We start from the raw sequence: 18,090 nt of genomic DNA on the forward strand, positions 1-18,090 counted from the left end.
TGAACGAACAGGACGATATGATTATCCAAGTAAGATATCGAATGTATTAACAGATATCAGGTCAAACACGTAGTTCCAAGTCTAACCTGACGACAAAATGATAACGGTTAGTCACAACGTCCTAAGTCTAACCTGACGACAATATGCTAACGGTTAGTCACGTCGTCCTAAGTCTAACCAGACGACAAAATGCTAACGGTTAGTCAAGTCGTTCTAAGTCTAACCTGACGACAATATGCTAACGGTTAGTCACGTCGTCCTAAGTCTAACCAGACGACAAAATGCTAACGGTTAGTCAAGTCGTCCTAAGTCTAACCTAACGACAAAATGACAACGGTAAGTCACGTCGTCCTAAGTCTAACCTGACGACAATATGCTAACGGTTAGTCACGTCGTCCTAAGTCTAACCAGACGACAAAATGCTAACAGTTAGTCAAGTCGTGCTAAGTCTAACCTAACGACAAAATGATAAAAGTTAGTCAAGTCGTGCTAAGTCTAACCTAACGACAAAATGATAACGGTTAGTCACGTCGTCCTAAGTCTAACCTGACGACAAAATGCTAACGGTTAGTCACGTCGTCCTAAGTCTAACCAGACGACAAAATGCTAACGGTTAGTCAAGTCGTCCTAAGTCTAACCTAACGACAAAATGACAACGGTTAGTCACGTCGTTCTAAGTCTAACCTGACGACAATATGCTAACGGTTAGTCACGTCGTCCTAAGTCTAACCAGACGACAAAATGCTAACAGTTAGTCAAGTCGTCCTAAGTCTAACATAACGACAAAATGATAATGGTTAGTAATGTAGTCCTCAGTTTTGTGTGACGACAAAATACTAACGGTTAGTCATGACATGCATGTTTACCAGTTTCTCTACATAAATGTAATACAAGGATTAATAATGCTGTAGGAACAGCTGGCCCTTCCAGAGCACATGAGTTCATCCACAATTATTTGGTGGGGTTCGTTATGCTCAATCTTTATTTTCTGCGTATTGTTCTGTTTTTTGTTATTTTTCTTTTTGATCGTGGTGTTGTCTGTTTTGATTTGATGATTTTTTATCTCCCCCTTGGTATCTCCTTTCATTAGTTATAGTGTAGACATAATCAGCATCAAATGTTTAATATCTCTAACATAGTGAACACATTTAAATTTTTATCCTGCAATCGACCTTTCTACTATACAAATGCAGTTGTACAGATAACACGAAGCTCGGGTGACACTACTTGTCCCGAACGAGGTTGTGAGCGAACGGTTATATTCAACTTATAGTTTCCCTCCCAGTTTAAGTCATGTTGATTTCATTCAAAAACAAATTCAATAGTTGTGACATAAAAATAGTATATTTAAGCGCTTAAGATAAAAACAATATTTGTACATTGCAGTAAAATATGAAGCTCGACGAGCCTCGATTTTCTCTATGTTTCTAAAGCTACACATAAATTTATATTTATATTTTCCTACAATGTACGAATATTGTATATAAAACTACAGATGTCATAAGTCTTTGTGACATTTCGGGTGCTGTCTCGTTGACGTATACCAAGTTATCTTTTCTTTCAGGATCATGTGTCAAAATATACAGTTATAAACCATGTTTAGCTTCTATGTACTTTAATTTGTAGCGTACTTACAGGTATAATTGTTTAAGTTATGTTACTAACTTTATATGTAGTGTTGCCCTTTATGATAAAAGCAATTATGCCTGGAATATTCTTTACAGAATTTTTTCGTGCTGTTTTATAGGTCAGTAACAAAAGTGACAGAGTTTTAAAATGCTCTTGTTTGACAACAAAGGTAAAACGATTTTATAAGAAATGAGTCAGAAATTAAAATATATTGAATAAGGAAGGGTCATGTGTGCCAGTAATTTATATTCGAACGGTTAGTTCATTTTAAGAGATATCGAAGCACAAGTTGGTTTTATTTTAAAGTGCTCACCTATTGTTTCCTATTAATATTAATTGATAGCAATAGGATTTATTATTTTTTATTTTAGAATGTCAGATAAAATCAGTTATGATCCTGCATTGACAAAACTGTGGGAAGTGAAAAAAGAAGCAGAAAAGTTAGGTCTTCCTGAAACCATCATGTCGGGTCTACAAGCTGTTGAGGATCTATTTGAGGTACAAATTGAATATTCCGCCATCTTGGATTGTAAAATAGCAGGAACGAATCGGTTAGATCATTAATAAAATATCAAAATTTTGAGAGAGGAATGCAATTACTTATACATTTATAAGACTTTTCGTCTAAATGAAGTGTTTAAACTTATTACTACGAATGTATTTACAAAAACAGAAAACTGTTTTTGTTTGATTCAACTTTTTCTAACTTTTTATAAGAGGGATAGCCCAGATAAAGTTATTTTATAAAGGAATGTACAGTAAATGTTCCCTTTTTTTGTTTTGTAGCAAGAACATGAGTTCCCTGACCCCAAGTTTTCTTTTTAATTTTCTGAACGCACATTATAAGAGCTATCTTCTAAACTACATTTTGGCAAAGAAAACAAAATCTATTGTTTTTAATTTAGACCCCAAACATGGAATAACACGAGAGAAAATAGTAAATAGTGTGGCAATGACCTGATTATGTAATTATCAATGATTTCTCTATCTCTCTCCTTTGATATTGTAATGCATTATCTTACAGCTTATTTATCTTAAATTCTTTCCAGGCAAGAGAAGCCTACTGCGATGGTAAAACGTCAGAGCCAAGTGATGCATTATCAAAACTTATGAAAGATACCATTGAACATCCATGGCAACAGGTGTTTAGTGAAGGAAAAACTAAATGGAATATAAGTACTAGAATGTTGTCGGGAAATCTTGAAGGTGAAAACAAAATTAAAACAAATAAAACATAGATAAAAAAAAACATCACTGGTTATTCGAAAGGTCAAAATATGTTTGTTGTGTTTAAAATATTATGTTATGTTTTGTAGTAGTTATACGATATTGCGAATAGTGACGGGTGCCACTAGTGGAGCAGGGGTCGTTTGACCATCCGGAGCGCCTGATTTCATCCCCGTTTTTAGTTGGGTCATTATTTAGTTTTCTGTATTTTTCTTTGGTATTTTCTTCCTCTTTTGTAGACTTTATTTTATAATACATCTGTTTCAGGCTACATTCTCAAATTTTTTGTCAGTGCATCAAAAGCGAAAAGAGTTTTAGAAGTTGGAATGTTTACTGGTTGTGGCGCCCTTGGTATGGCGGAAGTAATGCCAGATGACGGGAAGGTCGTGACCTGTGAATTTGACCCATACTTGGTGAAATTAACTAGAACATTTTTGGACAGGTCCCCGCACGGAAAAAAGATAACTATTCTTGAAGGTTTGTGTTCACTATTTATTCTTACCTTTTATGTCATATTAAACTACTATTATTTTAAATTTATATTCATCCTTTTTGTCGAGCCTGCGACTTTTGTCGCAGAAAGCTCGACATAGGGATAGTGATCCGGCGGCGGCTGCGTTAGCTAACTTCTTAAAAGCTTTATATTTTAGAAGCTAGAAGACCTGGATGCTTCATACTTTGTATATAGATGCCTTATGTTACGAAGTTTCCGTCTGTCATATGTCCATTGTCCTTGACCTCATTTTCATGGTTCAGTAACTACTTGGAAAAAAGCCAGTTTTTTTTGTAATGTTAATTTCTTTCTTATTATGAGTAATATGATAACTATATTTAGTATGTGCGTACCTTGCAAGGTCCTCATGCCCGTCAGACAATTTTCATTTGACCTCGACCTCATTTCATGGATCGGTGAACAAGGTTAAGTTTTCGTGGTCAAGTCCATATATCAGATACTATAAGCAGTAGGTCTACTATATTTGGTATATGGAATGATTGTAAGGTGTACATGTCCAACTGGTAGGTGTCATCTGACCTTGACCTCATTTTCATGATTCAGTGGTCAAAGTTAAGTTTTTGCGTTTTGGTCTTTTTTTCTAATACTATATGCAATAGGTCAACTATATTTGGTGTATGGAAATATTTTATGATGTACATGTCAGTCTCGTAGGCCTCATTTTCACGATTCATTTCTCAGTGTTGAGCTTTTGTGTTTTGGTCTGTTTTTCTTCAACTATAAGCAATAGATCAACTATATTTGTTGTATGGAAGGATTGTAAGGTGTATATGTCTGTCTGACAAGTATCATCTGACCTTGACCTCATTTTCATGGTTCATTGGTTAATGTTTAGTTTTCATGGTTAAGTTTGTTTCTTAGATACTATAAGCAATAGGTCAACTGTATTTAATGCATACATTGATTGTAAGGTGTACATGTCTGTCTGGCAAGGTTCATCTGACCTTTACCTCATTTTCATGGTTCATTGGTCAATGTTAAGTTTTCTTGGTTAAGACTGTTTCTTAGAAACTGTAAGCAATAGGTCAACTATGTTTGGTTTATTGAATGATTGTAAGGTGAACAAGTATTTCTCGTTTGGTTTATCTGACCTTGACCTCATTTTCTTGGATCATGTTAAGTTTATGTGTTACTTGTAGTAAAGCTTTATATTTAGGACTATCAACATAAAATCAATGGTTAGTAAAGAAGGCGAGACATTTCAGCGTGTGCACTCTTGTTTCTTTTAAAACAAAGTCTATAAGTAGGTTCATCTGTTAAGATTTAAAACATGAACTGGAATAACAGGAATTATCAAAAATAACTAGTACATTACAACAGATCACAACACAGCCAATACCGACTCCTTTGAGACATGCAAATACTCAGCTTTCAATATTCTCAATTTTAGGTCCTGCATTAGACAGTTTAAATGACCTTGGCAAGAAAGGAGAGAAATTCGACTTCATCTTTATAGATGCGGATAAACCGGGTTATTGTGACTATTTTAATGTGAGTATGAGAGTTCACTTAAATGCATTTAGTGGCATTATTGAGTTACATAAAGATTATTCCATCTTTTGAATATTGATCAAACTGGACAATCTATAATTTCCACGTAAAACAAGCAACAGAAAATATAGAAGGTATATGAATAAAAAGAGATGTGTGTAAATACCGATAAGACAGCAAACCAACAATACACACACAATGATAACGTACAGCCAGCATAATTCATTTCCAAATAACAGAGTGCCATTGAATACTTTTGTGTCAATCAAGACTGGTCAGGTTGTTCATAACATAAAAATAAGGAGAAGTAGTATGATTTTAAATGAAATAAATAAGAATATTAAAGTCAACAAATATATATATAACACAAACAAATAACCATTGATGGGGATCTTGACTTGGGACAGGCAATTTGACATATTCCAGAGTTTAAATAATTGTTTTACCTCTCGTCCAAATATTAAAAAAAAATGCAGTGCAGATGATATCTTTCATGTTAGGATTCTATGCGGATCATGTCCGCGTGGACAACAACAGTAACATCGAAACAAAGGTAGTAAACAAGAGGCTCTTAAGTGCCTTAATCGCTCACCTGGTAAAGGTATTCCATTTTAGGCAGTTAAGCTGCCTTATGCTAGCACCCTAGATTTGTGTTCTTCCCAACGAATGCCGAAAAAAGTGCCATTGTTATAATCTAGCAGGCTGATGATGTTATTTATAACTAATTGGACATTCTTTTAATTCTGGAATACAAAAAATATAACCAGAATAACCTTAAATGATCGTCGAACGACCCATAATATTTGAAGTTGCACATAGGAAATAGTGCTCAATAGAAATCCGTACGTAGTTTATTATCCCCTGTGCTTTTGGCTAAGATGTCAAAGAACAATTGTATGAAATATTTCATCGCCGAAAATCTGTAATTACAAGTCGTTTATATTTCCCAAATGGCAAAATGCGCAGGAATATTGTTCATGTACAACAAATCTCTATGATAGAGGAAATACAGTTATATATCTAAGTTGGCGGTAATCTCACAACTTATCTTGCCAAATAAGGTTGTTGTTTTATGAATGAAACGAGGTCATGAAACAAATCCGGAAATCGACGTCGATGGGATGTTTTAAAAGAGGGACGAACGATACCAGAGGTACAGTCAAACTCATAGATCGAAAACAGACTGACAACGCCATGGCCAAAAATAAAAAGACAAACAGACAAATAACAGTACAGATGACACAACATAGAAAACTAAAGACTAAGCAACATTTAAGTAATGTGGACAACTCGTCCCTGAGACAAGTCGGACCGAATCCACTTGAACCGTCTAAGAAGACAACTCGGACCGCTTGTCAAATTTAGTTAGGGTTTCATAAAATGTTAGACTAACATGTCTAGCGGAGCCATCAATCCTTAAAGTTTGTTTGTGCATTGGGGTCTATTTAGGGGTATTTTGAGGGGCCTAAAGAAGGGATGGGTTTACTGTAGAACCCAATGGGGTTTTATTTTTTAAATTTTCAAATGACTATTTCTCGAAAACAGTAAGTGATAGACACACGGGGGTCATCCCAACCCCCTTCAATTTGAAAATGTGCTTTTATCTTGTAAACGGTCGCAACCCCACCCATAAACCATATATATACTTGTATGAGACAATAAAACAAATCAAATGAAAATAATGTGGGGGAGTACCCGGTGTCACCCACCCCCTTCTGTTTGAGAACTTGTAAACGGTCGAGATCCCCACCCCTAAACCATATATATTCATGTATGGGACAATATAACAAATAAAATGAAATATATGGGGAGTCCCTGGGGTCACCCCACCCCCTCCTGTTTGAGAACTTGTAAACGGTCGAGATCCCCACCCCTAAACCATATATATTCATGTATGGGACAATAAAACAAATCAAATGAAATGCATGGGGAGTCCCTGGGGTCACCCCACCCCCTACTGTTTGAGAACTTGTAAACGCTCGAGATCCCCACCCCTAAACCATATATATTCATGTATGCGACAATTTAACAAATCAAATGAAATATATGGGGAGTCCCAGGGGTCACCCCCACATCCTCCTGTTTGAGAACTTGGAAATGGTTGAGATCCCCACCCCTAACCCATATATATTCATGTATGGGACAATAAAACAAATCACATGAAATATGGGGGAGTCCCTTGGATCACCCCACCACTCCTGTTTGAGAACTTTGAAATGGTCGAGATCCCCACCCCTAAACCATATATATTCATGTATGGGACAATAAAACAAATCAAATGAAATATAGGGGGAGTCCCTGGGGTCTCCCCACTCCCTCCTGTTTGAGAACTTGTAAACGGTCGAGATTCCCACCTCTAAACCATATATATTCATGTATGGGACAATATAACAAATCAAATGAAATATATGGGGAGTCCCTGGGGTCACCTCACCTCCTACCCCTTAACCATATATATTCATGTATGGAACAATAAAACAAATCAAATGAAATATAGGGAGAGTCCCTCGGTTCACCCCACCCCCTCCTGTTTGACAACTTGTAAACGGTCGAGATACCCACTCCTAAACCATATTTATTCCTGTTCGTCATTTCAAAAAGATTTGACTGACATACAGGGTCAATCCCCTAGGCGTCACATATGCATATCACTTTACTAGACCAAACCAATATGTACTGGACTTTGCCCATTGTCAGGCGACCATGGGAATGACGAATTATGGGAGCTTTGTTTGGGAGACGGCATCCTGTTACAATTATTTTTTGTTTATTATAAAATTTTATTGATGCAAAAAATGAGTCTAGGTTAATTGAATTTACACTAATTATTTTTTGAATTATTTCTGGGCCTATAATAATTTTCATTTTATGTAAAGAAAACATATAAATCTTTCAAGCAGTGTAAAGCCCAAGAATGTTTGACCAACTGTTTTATATCAATGACCTGTCATTTTATTCCAAACTTGGTATGGAGTGACATCATTGACTTTGGGTGAAGATGGGGGTCATTTACATTGATATATATGCGTTGCTTTTGAAAACCTTGATGAAATATTAATTAATTTGCCTTGATAATCAATTCATTAGATAAACATAAATGTACAATGTACGAATGTTTAATGTTTGTTCTTTCAAATCTTAAAAAAAAAAAAAATTGAAGCAACACTGCCACAGTTTTCATATTACGTTTGCCTTGGTTTTTGGTTAACTGCCTACAGCGCTTACAGTGCTTTGATTATATGATTGTTTTTCCTTTATTGCAATCAGCTATTATTAATACTGGTTTTAATAGAAAATAACTTTTGCACGTAGCGTCTACAATGGTCAATTTACGAACGACGACAGTTATGAATAGAAATGCAGTGACTTTTAAAACCATATAAAATAATAAAAAGAAGCATTTAATTCTTATAATTACATAGCGAATACAATCCAGCCTTTTGGTTTTTTTTTCTATATATGCAATGTTATACATGTATAAATATGTTTTAGGTATCGATAAAATACCTTTTAGCACCAGGTGGTACTATTGCTCTGGACAACACATTACACTATGGTAAACCGTATCTAAAAGACTCGCCTGAGGATGAACCAATTAACGATATGCTAATGACCAGGGATGATGTTTATCATGTATGTATTCATTCATGACATGCCAAAAATGCAACTAAAATATAGTTGCATTGTGAAACAAGGAAAAGTTGCCAATGAAATATAAATAAATAATCATGTACCATTAATGCAATTTAACCCAAGATTTCAAGATTTCAAGCATCTTTTATTTTTTTAACACCATATAGTTACAATGGTACAAAGAAGTTCATTAAAAGTTATAACATAACATAAACCAACATGACAAGATGAGATGAAAAAAAAAAATGAAAATGGAGCATTTAACTTAAATGAAGAGAAATGGTATAATTACAAATGAGAAACTATCTATGAAGATTAAATGATCTTCAAATTAGAGGCAATGGTAGTTTATCGATTTTCAAATCTCATAAATACAAATCAAGGTAAAACAAAAGTGAGGGAATTGCATGAAATCCAAAAAGAGCGAGGTGAGTCGACAGGGTAAATGTCCCCTGTTAAGCTTGCATATACACGGAATTAAAGTTAATAGTTCTTAATATAAAAATAAGGAGATGTGGTATGATTGCCATTTAAACAACTATCCACCAAAGTTCAGATAAAGTGAATGTATCACTTGTTCAGGTTAGTTCTACAAAAATAACTAACAGTAACAATTGTAAGTACTTTCTGGCACTAAAAAAGGCATATTGGGGCCCTTTATAGCTTGATGTGCGGTGTGAGCCAAGGCTCCGTGTTGAAGACCGTACTTTGATCTATAATGGTTTACTTTTATAAATTGTGACTTGGATGGAGAGTTGTCTCATTGGCACTCATACCACATCTTCTTATATCTATATACAATATTTTACATGTTCGTGTTATATTTTCTAAATATAATCAGGAAATGTTGGAATCAACGTTTTCTAAATAAAGACTGGTATGTAATATCAAAGGTTAACTACATTTGCATTTGTCTTTTTTTTTTTTTAAATTATACTGGATAATTCTATTGTCTTTAGTACTCGCCAAGTTTACTTTTGTTCTATATATACACTGTCTGGAGATACAAATAGAACCACCTATGATAAAATCGAGTAGATTGATTGTTTCAGAAGATTGATATGTATAAATAATTTTAATTGAAAAAAAAATGTTTTTCCTTAGGTGTTAATGCCAGTAAGAGATGGAATAATGCTTGTTAGAAGAAAGGAAGACATGAACGGATGATGATTCCTAAAGTCTAATGTGGATTAATTGATTGGGCAAATACAGTTGCATGCTAATTAGAACTCACATAGCCTTTTTAAATTTTTGATAACATACATCTTTGTTCGAGTTTTAATTAATCATCAAATAGCTGTATTTTGAGGAGTTTTTTATTTTTATTCTACGATGTTTTGAATATCTCTTATCAAATCAGGCTATAGAAGGTTTTTATTTATTGGTTTTGTTTTTCGTAGAAGGGTTGTTGTTTCAGTATAATTGAGTGTTCTTAGTGTTTGAAATTACATTTTAATATATTTTTTAAATCCATACCAATGAAAGTAGTGTTGCATACAATTCAATTAGAATTTCTATTTTTTTAAAGAAATTACATTGAAGTAGAACATAATCTACATAACCGGAGGAACTATCCTAGCCCTGAGTCGCTAACTTTATTAATTTCTAGAAGAAGATGTAGATATATTTTTTTTTTAATCTGTAATATACGTTCTTCAGCAAGTGTTGCAACTGCTTGAGGCAGAACTGATCATAAATAGTTTAGGTCTTATCTATAGGCCTGGTTTAATGCTTCCAAACATCGTCCAATAGTTTTAGTAAGGAGCGTATTCGAAAACGCATGAAAAACTCATGATGTGTGTACTAACAATGAAAACATAACTTTATAAAGATCCATCAGTGGCGCATTCTTGATTTATAGTCGTTTATTTTAGATAGGTATTTTACGTGTACATATATTTATCTCAAGGTCTGTGGTATGATGCCTCATCATAAGATATGATTGTCTTACATGAGTAACACAGCAGGGGTCACTAGTTCAGCAAAACCTTTTAAGATCACCTGAGTTCACCCTTATTTTTGTTGAATTGAATGTTGCTCAGTTTTTTGTGTTTGTGTTTTGACTTTTATTTGCCTTGTCGTCGTTTTCTGTTTGTCGTTAATGTTAATGTGTTTTTTTTCCTTACACGGTATTTAATACTTTCTAGAATCATGCAATTCATAGTTCGTTAGATGCACAAATATATATGCCACACAAAAATCATCTTCAAAACGTTCTGGCATTACTCTCTGAATTTTCACAATTTTTTATCAGAGGTGACCCCAGTCAAAAAATGGGAAAAAAAATTTTCAGATTTTTGGAGTAAATGCGGTACTGCTAAAAAGGGCCTGAAGATAATGTCCACTTTCTCCAATGATTCTTTGTATGTCATCAAGTACTGATTATATTGATACCAAAACCGATCCAATATGTAACTACTACGGTGAATTTTGAACAACAGTTTTAAATGAAACCATTTTCGTATAAAAGTACATTTTTGAAACAGACTATAGCATTTCAAAATATGAAAAATGTGTAAACATTTGTGTTTAAACATCGAAAACTATTCGTTAACTACAAAATGTCATGCCCATTCTTTTTATATAGTCTGTCATTCGAGTGAACATTTCAATGTTCGAAGGGGATCATTTCTGTACATTTTCACTGAATTTGGTAATTTCGATAACAGCACTTGGATCGAGATTGTCATGTTTAAAAATCGATTTGTGTATCCAAACTCTAGACGTGTACGTGCTTTTTTCAAACAAATCAGCAGAAGTTCAGAAAATGACATAGTCTCTCCACAGTAAGTCAAAAGTCGAACCCACCCTTGTTTCTGGGGTAAAACGCAATACAAAAATGAAACAGACTATAGCTTAAAGACTAGTTAATCAATAATTCATTTGTCACCAAAAAATACGGTTTCACATCAAATATCAAGTAAAATTACAGTTTTTGACACTTTTTGAGCACTATGATATAGAAATGTCGACGCTGTATACCGTATTTAATACTTTCTAGAATCATGCAATTCATAGTTCGTTAGATGCACAAATATATATGCCATACAAAAATCATCTTCAAAACGTTCTGGCATTACTCTCTGAATTTTCACAATTTTTTATCAGAGGTGACCCCAGTCAAAAAATGGGGGAAAAAAATTTCAGATTTTTTGAGTAAATGCGGTACTGCTAAAAAGGGCCTGAAGATAATGTCCACTTTCTCCAATGATTCTTTGTATGTCATCAAGTACTGATTATATTGATACCAAAACCGATCCAATATGTAACTACTACGGTGAATTTTGAACAACAGTTTTAAATGAAACCATTTTCGTATAAAAGTACATTTTTGAAACAGACTATAGCATTTCAAAATATGAAAAATGTGTAAATATTTGTTTAAACATCGAAAACTTTTCCATAACTACAAAATGTCATGCCCATTCTTTTTTATATAGTCTGTCATTCGAGTGAACATTTCAATGTTCGAAGGGGATCATTTCTGTACATTTTCACTGAATTTGGTAATTTCGATAACAGCACTTGGATCGAGATTGTCATGTTTAAAAATCGATTTGTGTATCCAAACTCTAGACGTGTACGTGCTTTTTTCAAACAAATCAGCAGAAGTTCAGAAAATGACATAGTCTCTCCACAGTAAGTCAAAAGTCGAACCCACCCTTGTTTCTGGGGTAAAACGCAATACAAAAATGAAACAGACTATAGCTTAAAGACTAGTTAATCAATAATTCATTTGTCACCAAAAAATACGGTTTCACATCAAATATCAAGTAAAATTACAGTTTTTGACACTTTTTGAGCACTATGATATAGAAATGTCGACGCTGTATACGGTATTTAATACTTTCTAGAATCATGCAATTCATAGTTCGTTAGATGCACAAATATATATGCCACACAAAAATCATCTTCAAAACGTTCTGGCATTACTCTCTGAATTTTCACAATTTTTTATCAGAGGTGACCCCAGTCAAAAAATGGGAAAACAAATTTTCAAATTTTTTGAGTAAATGCGGTACTGCTAAAAAGGGCCTGAAGATAATGTCCACTTTCTCCAATGATTCTTTGCATGTCATCAAGTACTGATTATATTGATACCAAAAACGATCCAATATGTAACTACTACGGTGAATTTTGAACAACAGTTTTAAATGAAACCATTTTCGTATAAAAGTACATTTTTGAAACAGACTATAGCATTTCAAAATATGAAAAATGTGTAAATATTTGTATTTAAACATCGAAAACTATTCGTTAACTACAAAATGTCATGCCCATTCTTTTTTATATAGTCTGTCATTCGAGTGAACATTTCAATGTTCGAAGGGGATCATTTCTGTACATTTTCACTGAATTTGGTAATTTCGATAACAGCACTTGGATCGAGATTGTCATGTTTAAAAATCGATTTGTGTATCCAAACTCTAGACGTGTACGTGCTTTTTTCAAACAAATCAGCAGAAGTTCAGAAAATGACATAGTCTCTCCACAGTAAGTCAAAAGTCGAACCCACCCTTGTTTCTGGGGTAAAACGCAATACAAAAATGAAACAGACTATAGCTTAAAGACTAGTTAATCAATAATTCATTGTCACCAAAAAATACGGTTTCACATCAAATATCAAGTAAAATTACAGTTTTTGACACTTTTTGAGCACTATGATATAGAAATGTCGACGCTGTATACGGTATTTAATACTTTCTAGAATCATGCAATTCATAGTTCGTTAGATGCACAAATATATATGCCACACAAAAATCATCTTCAAAACGTTCTGGCATTACTCTCTGAATTTTCACAATTTTTTATCAGAGGTGACCCCAGTCAAAAAATGGGAAACAAAATTTTCAGATTTTTTGAGTAAATGCGGTACTGCTAAAAAGGGCCTGAAGATAATGTCCACTTTCTCCAATGATTCTTTGTATGTCATCAAGTACTGATTATATTGATACCAAAACCGATCCAATATGTAACTACTACGGTGAATATTGAACAACAGTTTTAAATGAAACCATTTTCGTATAAAAGTACATTTTTGAAACAGACTATAGCATTTCAAAATATGAAAAATGTGTAAATATTTGTGTTTAAACATCGAAAACTATTCGTTAACTACAAAATATCATGCCCATTCTTTTCTATATAGTCTGTCACTCGAGTGAATATTTCAATGTTCGAAGGGGATCATTTCTGTACATTTTCACTGAATTTGGTAATTTCGATAAAAATACTTGGATCGAGATTGTCATGTTTAAAAATCGATTTGTGTATCCAAACTCTAGACGTGTACGTGCTTTTTTCAAACAAATCAGCAGAAGTTCAGAAAATGACATAGTCTCTCCACAGTAAGTCAAAAGTCGAACCCACCCTTGTTTCTGGGGTAAAACGCAATATAAAAATAAAACAGACTATAGCTTAAAGACTAGTTAATCAATAATTCATTTGTCACCAAAAAATACGGTTTCACATCAAATATCAAGTAAAATTACAGTTTTTGACACTTTTTGAGCACTATGATATAGAAATGTCGACGCTGTATACGGTATTTAATACTTTCTAGAATCATGCAATTCATAGTTCGTTAGATGCACAAATATATATGCCACACAAAAATCATCTTCAAAACGTTCTGGCATTACTCTCTGAATTTTCACAATTTTTTATCAGAGGTGACCCCAGTCAAAAAATGGGGGAAAAAAATTTCAGATTTTTTGAGTAAATGCGGTACTGCTAAAAAGGGCCTGAAGATAATGTCCACTTTCTCCAATGATTCTTTGTATGTCATCAAGTACTGATTATATTGATACCAAAACCGATCCAATATGTAACTACTACGGTGAATTTTGAACAACAGTTTTAAATGAAACCATTTTCGTATAAAAGTACATTTTTGAAACTGACTATAGCATTTCAAAATATGAAAAATGTGTAAATATTTGTTTAAACATCGAAAACTATTCCATAACTACAAAATGTCATGCCCATTCTTTTTTATATAGTCTGTCATTCGAGTGAACATTTCAATGTTCGAAGGGGATCATTTCTGTACATTTTCACTGAATTTGGTAATTTCGATAACAGCACTTGGATCGAGATTGTCATGTTTAAAAATCGATTTGTGTATCCAAACTCTAGACGTGTACGTGCTTTTTTCAAACAAATCAGCAGAAGTTCAGAAAATGACATAGTCTCTCCACAGTAAGTCAAAAGTCGAACCCACCCTTGTTTCTGGGATAAAACGCAATACAAAAATGAAACAGACTATAGCTTAAAGACTAGTTAATCAATAATTCATTGTCACCAAAAAATACGGTTTCACATCAAATATCAAGTAAAATTACAGTTTTTGACACTTTTTGAGCACTATGATATAGAAATGTCGACGCTGTATACGGTATTTAATACTTTCTAGAATCATGCAATTCATAGTTCGTTAGATGCACAAATATATATGCCACACAAAAATCATCTTCAAAACGTTCTGGCATTACTCTCTGAATTTTCACAATTTTTTATCAGAGGTGACCCCAGTCAAAAAATGGGAAACAAAATTTTCAGATTTTTTGAGTAAATGCGGTACTGCTAAAAAGGGCCTGAAGATAATGTCCACTTTCTCCAATGATTCTTTGTATGTCATCAAGTACTGATTATATTGATACCAAAACCGATCCAATATGTAACTACTACGGTGAATATTGAACAACAGTTTTAAATGAAACCATTTTCGTATAAAAGTACATTTTTGAAACAGACTATAGCATTTCAAAATATGAAAAATGTGTAAATATTTGTGTTTAAACATCGAAAACTATTCGTTAACTACAAAATATCATGCCCATTCTTTTCTATATAGTCTGTCACTCGAGTGAATATTTCAATGTTCGAAGGGGATCATTTCTGTACATTTTCACTGAATTTGGTAATTTCGATAAAAATACTTGGATCGAGATTGTCATGTTTAAAAATCGATTTGTGTATCCAAACTCTAGACGTGTACGTGCTTTTTTCAAACAAATCAGCAGAAGTTCAGAAAATGACATAGTCTCTCCACAGTAAGTCAAAAGTCGAACCCACCCTTGTTTCTGGGGTAAAACGCAATATAAAAATAAAACAGACTATAGCTTAAAGACTAGTTAATCAATAATTCATTTGTCACCAAAAAATACGGTTTCACATCAAATATCAAGTAAAATTACAGTTTTTGACACTTTTTGAGCACTATGATATAGAAATGTCGACGCTGTATACGGTATTTAATACTTTCTAGAATCATGCAATTCATAGTTCGTTAGATGCACAAATATATATGCCACACAAAAATCATCTTCAAAACGTTCTGGCATTACTCTCTGAATTTTCACAATTTTTTATCAGAGGTGACCCCAGTCAAAAAATGGGGGAAAAAAATTTCAGATTTTTTGAGTAAATGCGGTACTGCTAAAAAGGGCCTGAAGATAATGTCCACTTTCTCCAATGATTCTTTGTATGTCATCAAGTACTGATTATATTGATACCAAAACCGATCCAATATGTAACTACTACGGTGAATTTTGAACAACAGTTTTAAATGAAACCATTTTCGTATAAAAGTACATTTTTGAAACAGACTATAGCATTTCAAAATATGAAAAATGTGTAAATATTTGTTTAAACATCGAAAACTATTCCATAACTACAAAATGTCATGCCCATTCTTTTTTATATAGTCTGTCATTCGAGTGAACATTTCAATGTTCGAAGGGGATCATTTCTGTACATTTTCACTGAATTTGGTAATTTCGATAACAGCACTTGGATCGAGATTGTCATGTTTAAAAATCGATTTGTGTATCCAAACTCTAGACGTGTACGTGCTTTTTTCAAACAAATCAGCAGAAGTTCAGAAAATGACATAGTCTCTCCACAGTAAGTCAAAAGTCGAACCCACCCTTGTTTCTGGGATAAAACGCAATACAAAAATGAAACAGACTATAGCTTAAAGACTAGTTAATCAATAATTCATTTGTCACCAAAAAATACGGTTTCACATCAAATATCAAGTAAAATTACAGTTTTTGACACTTTTTGAGCACTATGATATAGAAATGTCGACGCTGTATACGGTATTTAATACTTTCTAGAATCATGCAATTCATAGTTCGTTAGATGCACAAATATATATGCCACACAAAAATCATCTTCAAAACGTTCTGGCATTACTCTCTGAATTTTCACAATTTTTTATCAGAGGTGACCCCAGTCAAAAAATGGGGAAAAAAAATTTCAGATTTTTTGAGTAAATGCGGTACTGCTAAAAAGGGCCTGAAGATAATGTCCACTTTCTCCAATGATTCTTTGTATGTCATCAAGTACTGATTATATTGATACCAAAACCGATCCAATATGTAACTACTACGGTGAATTTTGAACAACAGTTTTAAATGAAACCATTTTCGTATAAAAGTACATTTTTGAAACAGACTATAGCATTTCAAAATATGAAAAATGTGTAAATATTTGTGTTTAAACATCGAAAACTATTCGTTAACTACAAAATATCATGCCCATTCTTTTCTATATAGTCTGTCACTCGAGTGAATATTTCAATGTTCGAAGGGGATCATTTCTGTACATTTTCACTGAATTTGGTAATTTCGATAAAAATACTTGGATCGAGATTGTCATGTTTAAAAATCGATTTGTGTATCCAAACTCTAGACGTGTACGTGCTTTTTTCAAACAAATCAGCAGAAGTTCAGAAAATGACATAGTCTCTCCACAGTAAGTCAAAAGTCGAACCCACCCTTGTTTCTGGGATAAAACGCAATATAAAAATAAAACAGACTATAGCTTAAAGACTAGTTAATCAATAATTCATTTGTCACCAAAAAATACGGTTTCACATCAAATATCAAGTAAAATTACAGTTTTTGACACTTTTTGAGCACTATGATATAGAAATGTCGACGCTGTATACGGTATTTAATACTTTCTAGAATCATGCAATTCATAGTTCGTTAGATGCACAAATATATATGCCACACAAAAATCATCTTCAAAACGTTCTGGCATTACTCTCTGAATTTTCACAATTTTTTATCAGAGGTGACCCCAGTCAAAAAATGGGGAAAAAAAATTTGAGATGTTTTGAGTAAATGCAGTACTGCTAAAAAGGGCCTGAAGATAATGTCCACTTTCTCCAATGATTCTTTGTATGTCATCAAGTACTGATTATATTGATACCAAAAACCGATTCAATATGTAACTACTACGGTGAATTTTGAACAACGGTTTTAAATGAAACCATTTTCGTATAAAAGTACATTTTTGAAACAGACTATAGCATTTCAAAATATGAAAAATGTGTAAATATTTGTGTTTAAACATCGAAAACTATTCGTTAACTACAAAATGTCATGCCCATTCTTTTTTATATAGTCTGTCATTCGAGTGAACATTTCAATGTTCGAAGGGGATCATTTCTGTACATTTTCACTGAATTTGGTAATTTCGATAACAGCACTTGGATCGAGATTGTCATGTTTAAAAATCGATTTGTGTATCCAAACTCTAGACGTGTACGTGCTTTTTCAAACAAATCAGCAGAAGTTCAG

General features: G+C 33.4%; 1 protein-coding gene across 1 annotated transcript in view; it reads left to right on the forward strand.

Moving 5' to 3' along the window:
• Positions 1-8,512, forward strand: part of LOC127699096 (catechol O-methyltransferase-like) — a 28,583-nt gene extending 20,071 nt beyond the window's left edge. Inside the window, exons 2-6 of the mRNA XM_052202832.1 lie at positions 2,001-2,127; positions 2,679-2,835; positions 3,124-3,333; positions 4,761-4,861; positions 8,354-8,512. Coding sequence (XP_052058792.1) covers positions 2,002-2,127; positions 2,679-2,835; positions 3,124-3,333; positions 4,761-4,861; positions 8,354-8,512 — 753 coding nt within the window. The 5' untranslated portion in view covers position 2,001. The remainder of the gene's footprint in view (positions 1-2,000; positions 2,128-2,678; positions 2,836-3,123; positions 3,334-4,760; positions 4,862-8,353) is intronic.
• Positions 8,513-18,090: the final 9,578 nt, after the last annotated feature.

Source organism: Mytilus californianus, unplaced genomic scaffold, assembly GCF_021869535.1.
Source record: "Mytilus californianus isolate M0D057914Y unplaced genomic scaffold, xbMytCali1.0.p SCAF_4, whole genome shotgun sequence".
Taxonomy (NCBI): Eukaryota; Metazoa; Mollusca; class Bivalvia; order Mytilida; family Mytilidae; genus Mytilus; species Mytilus californianus.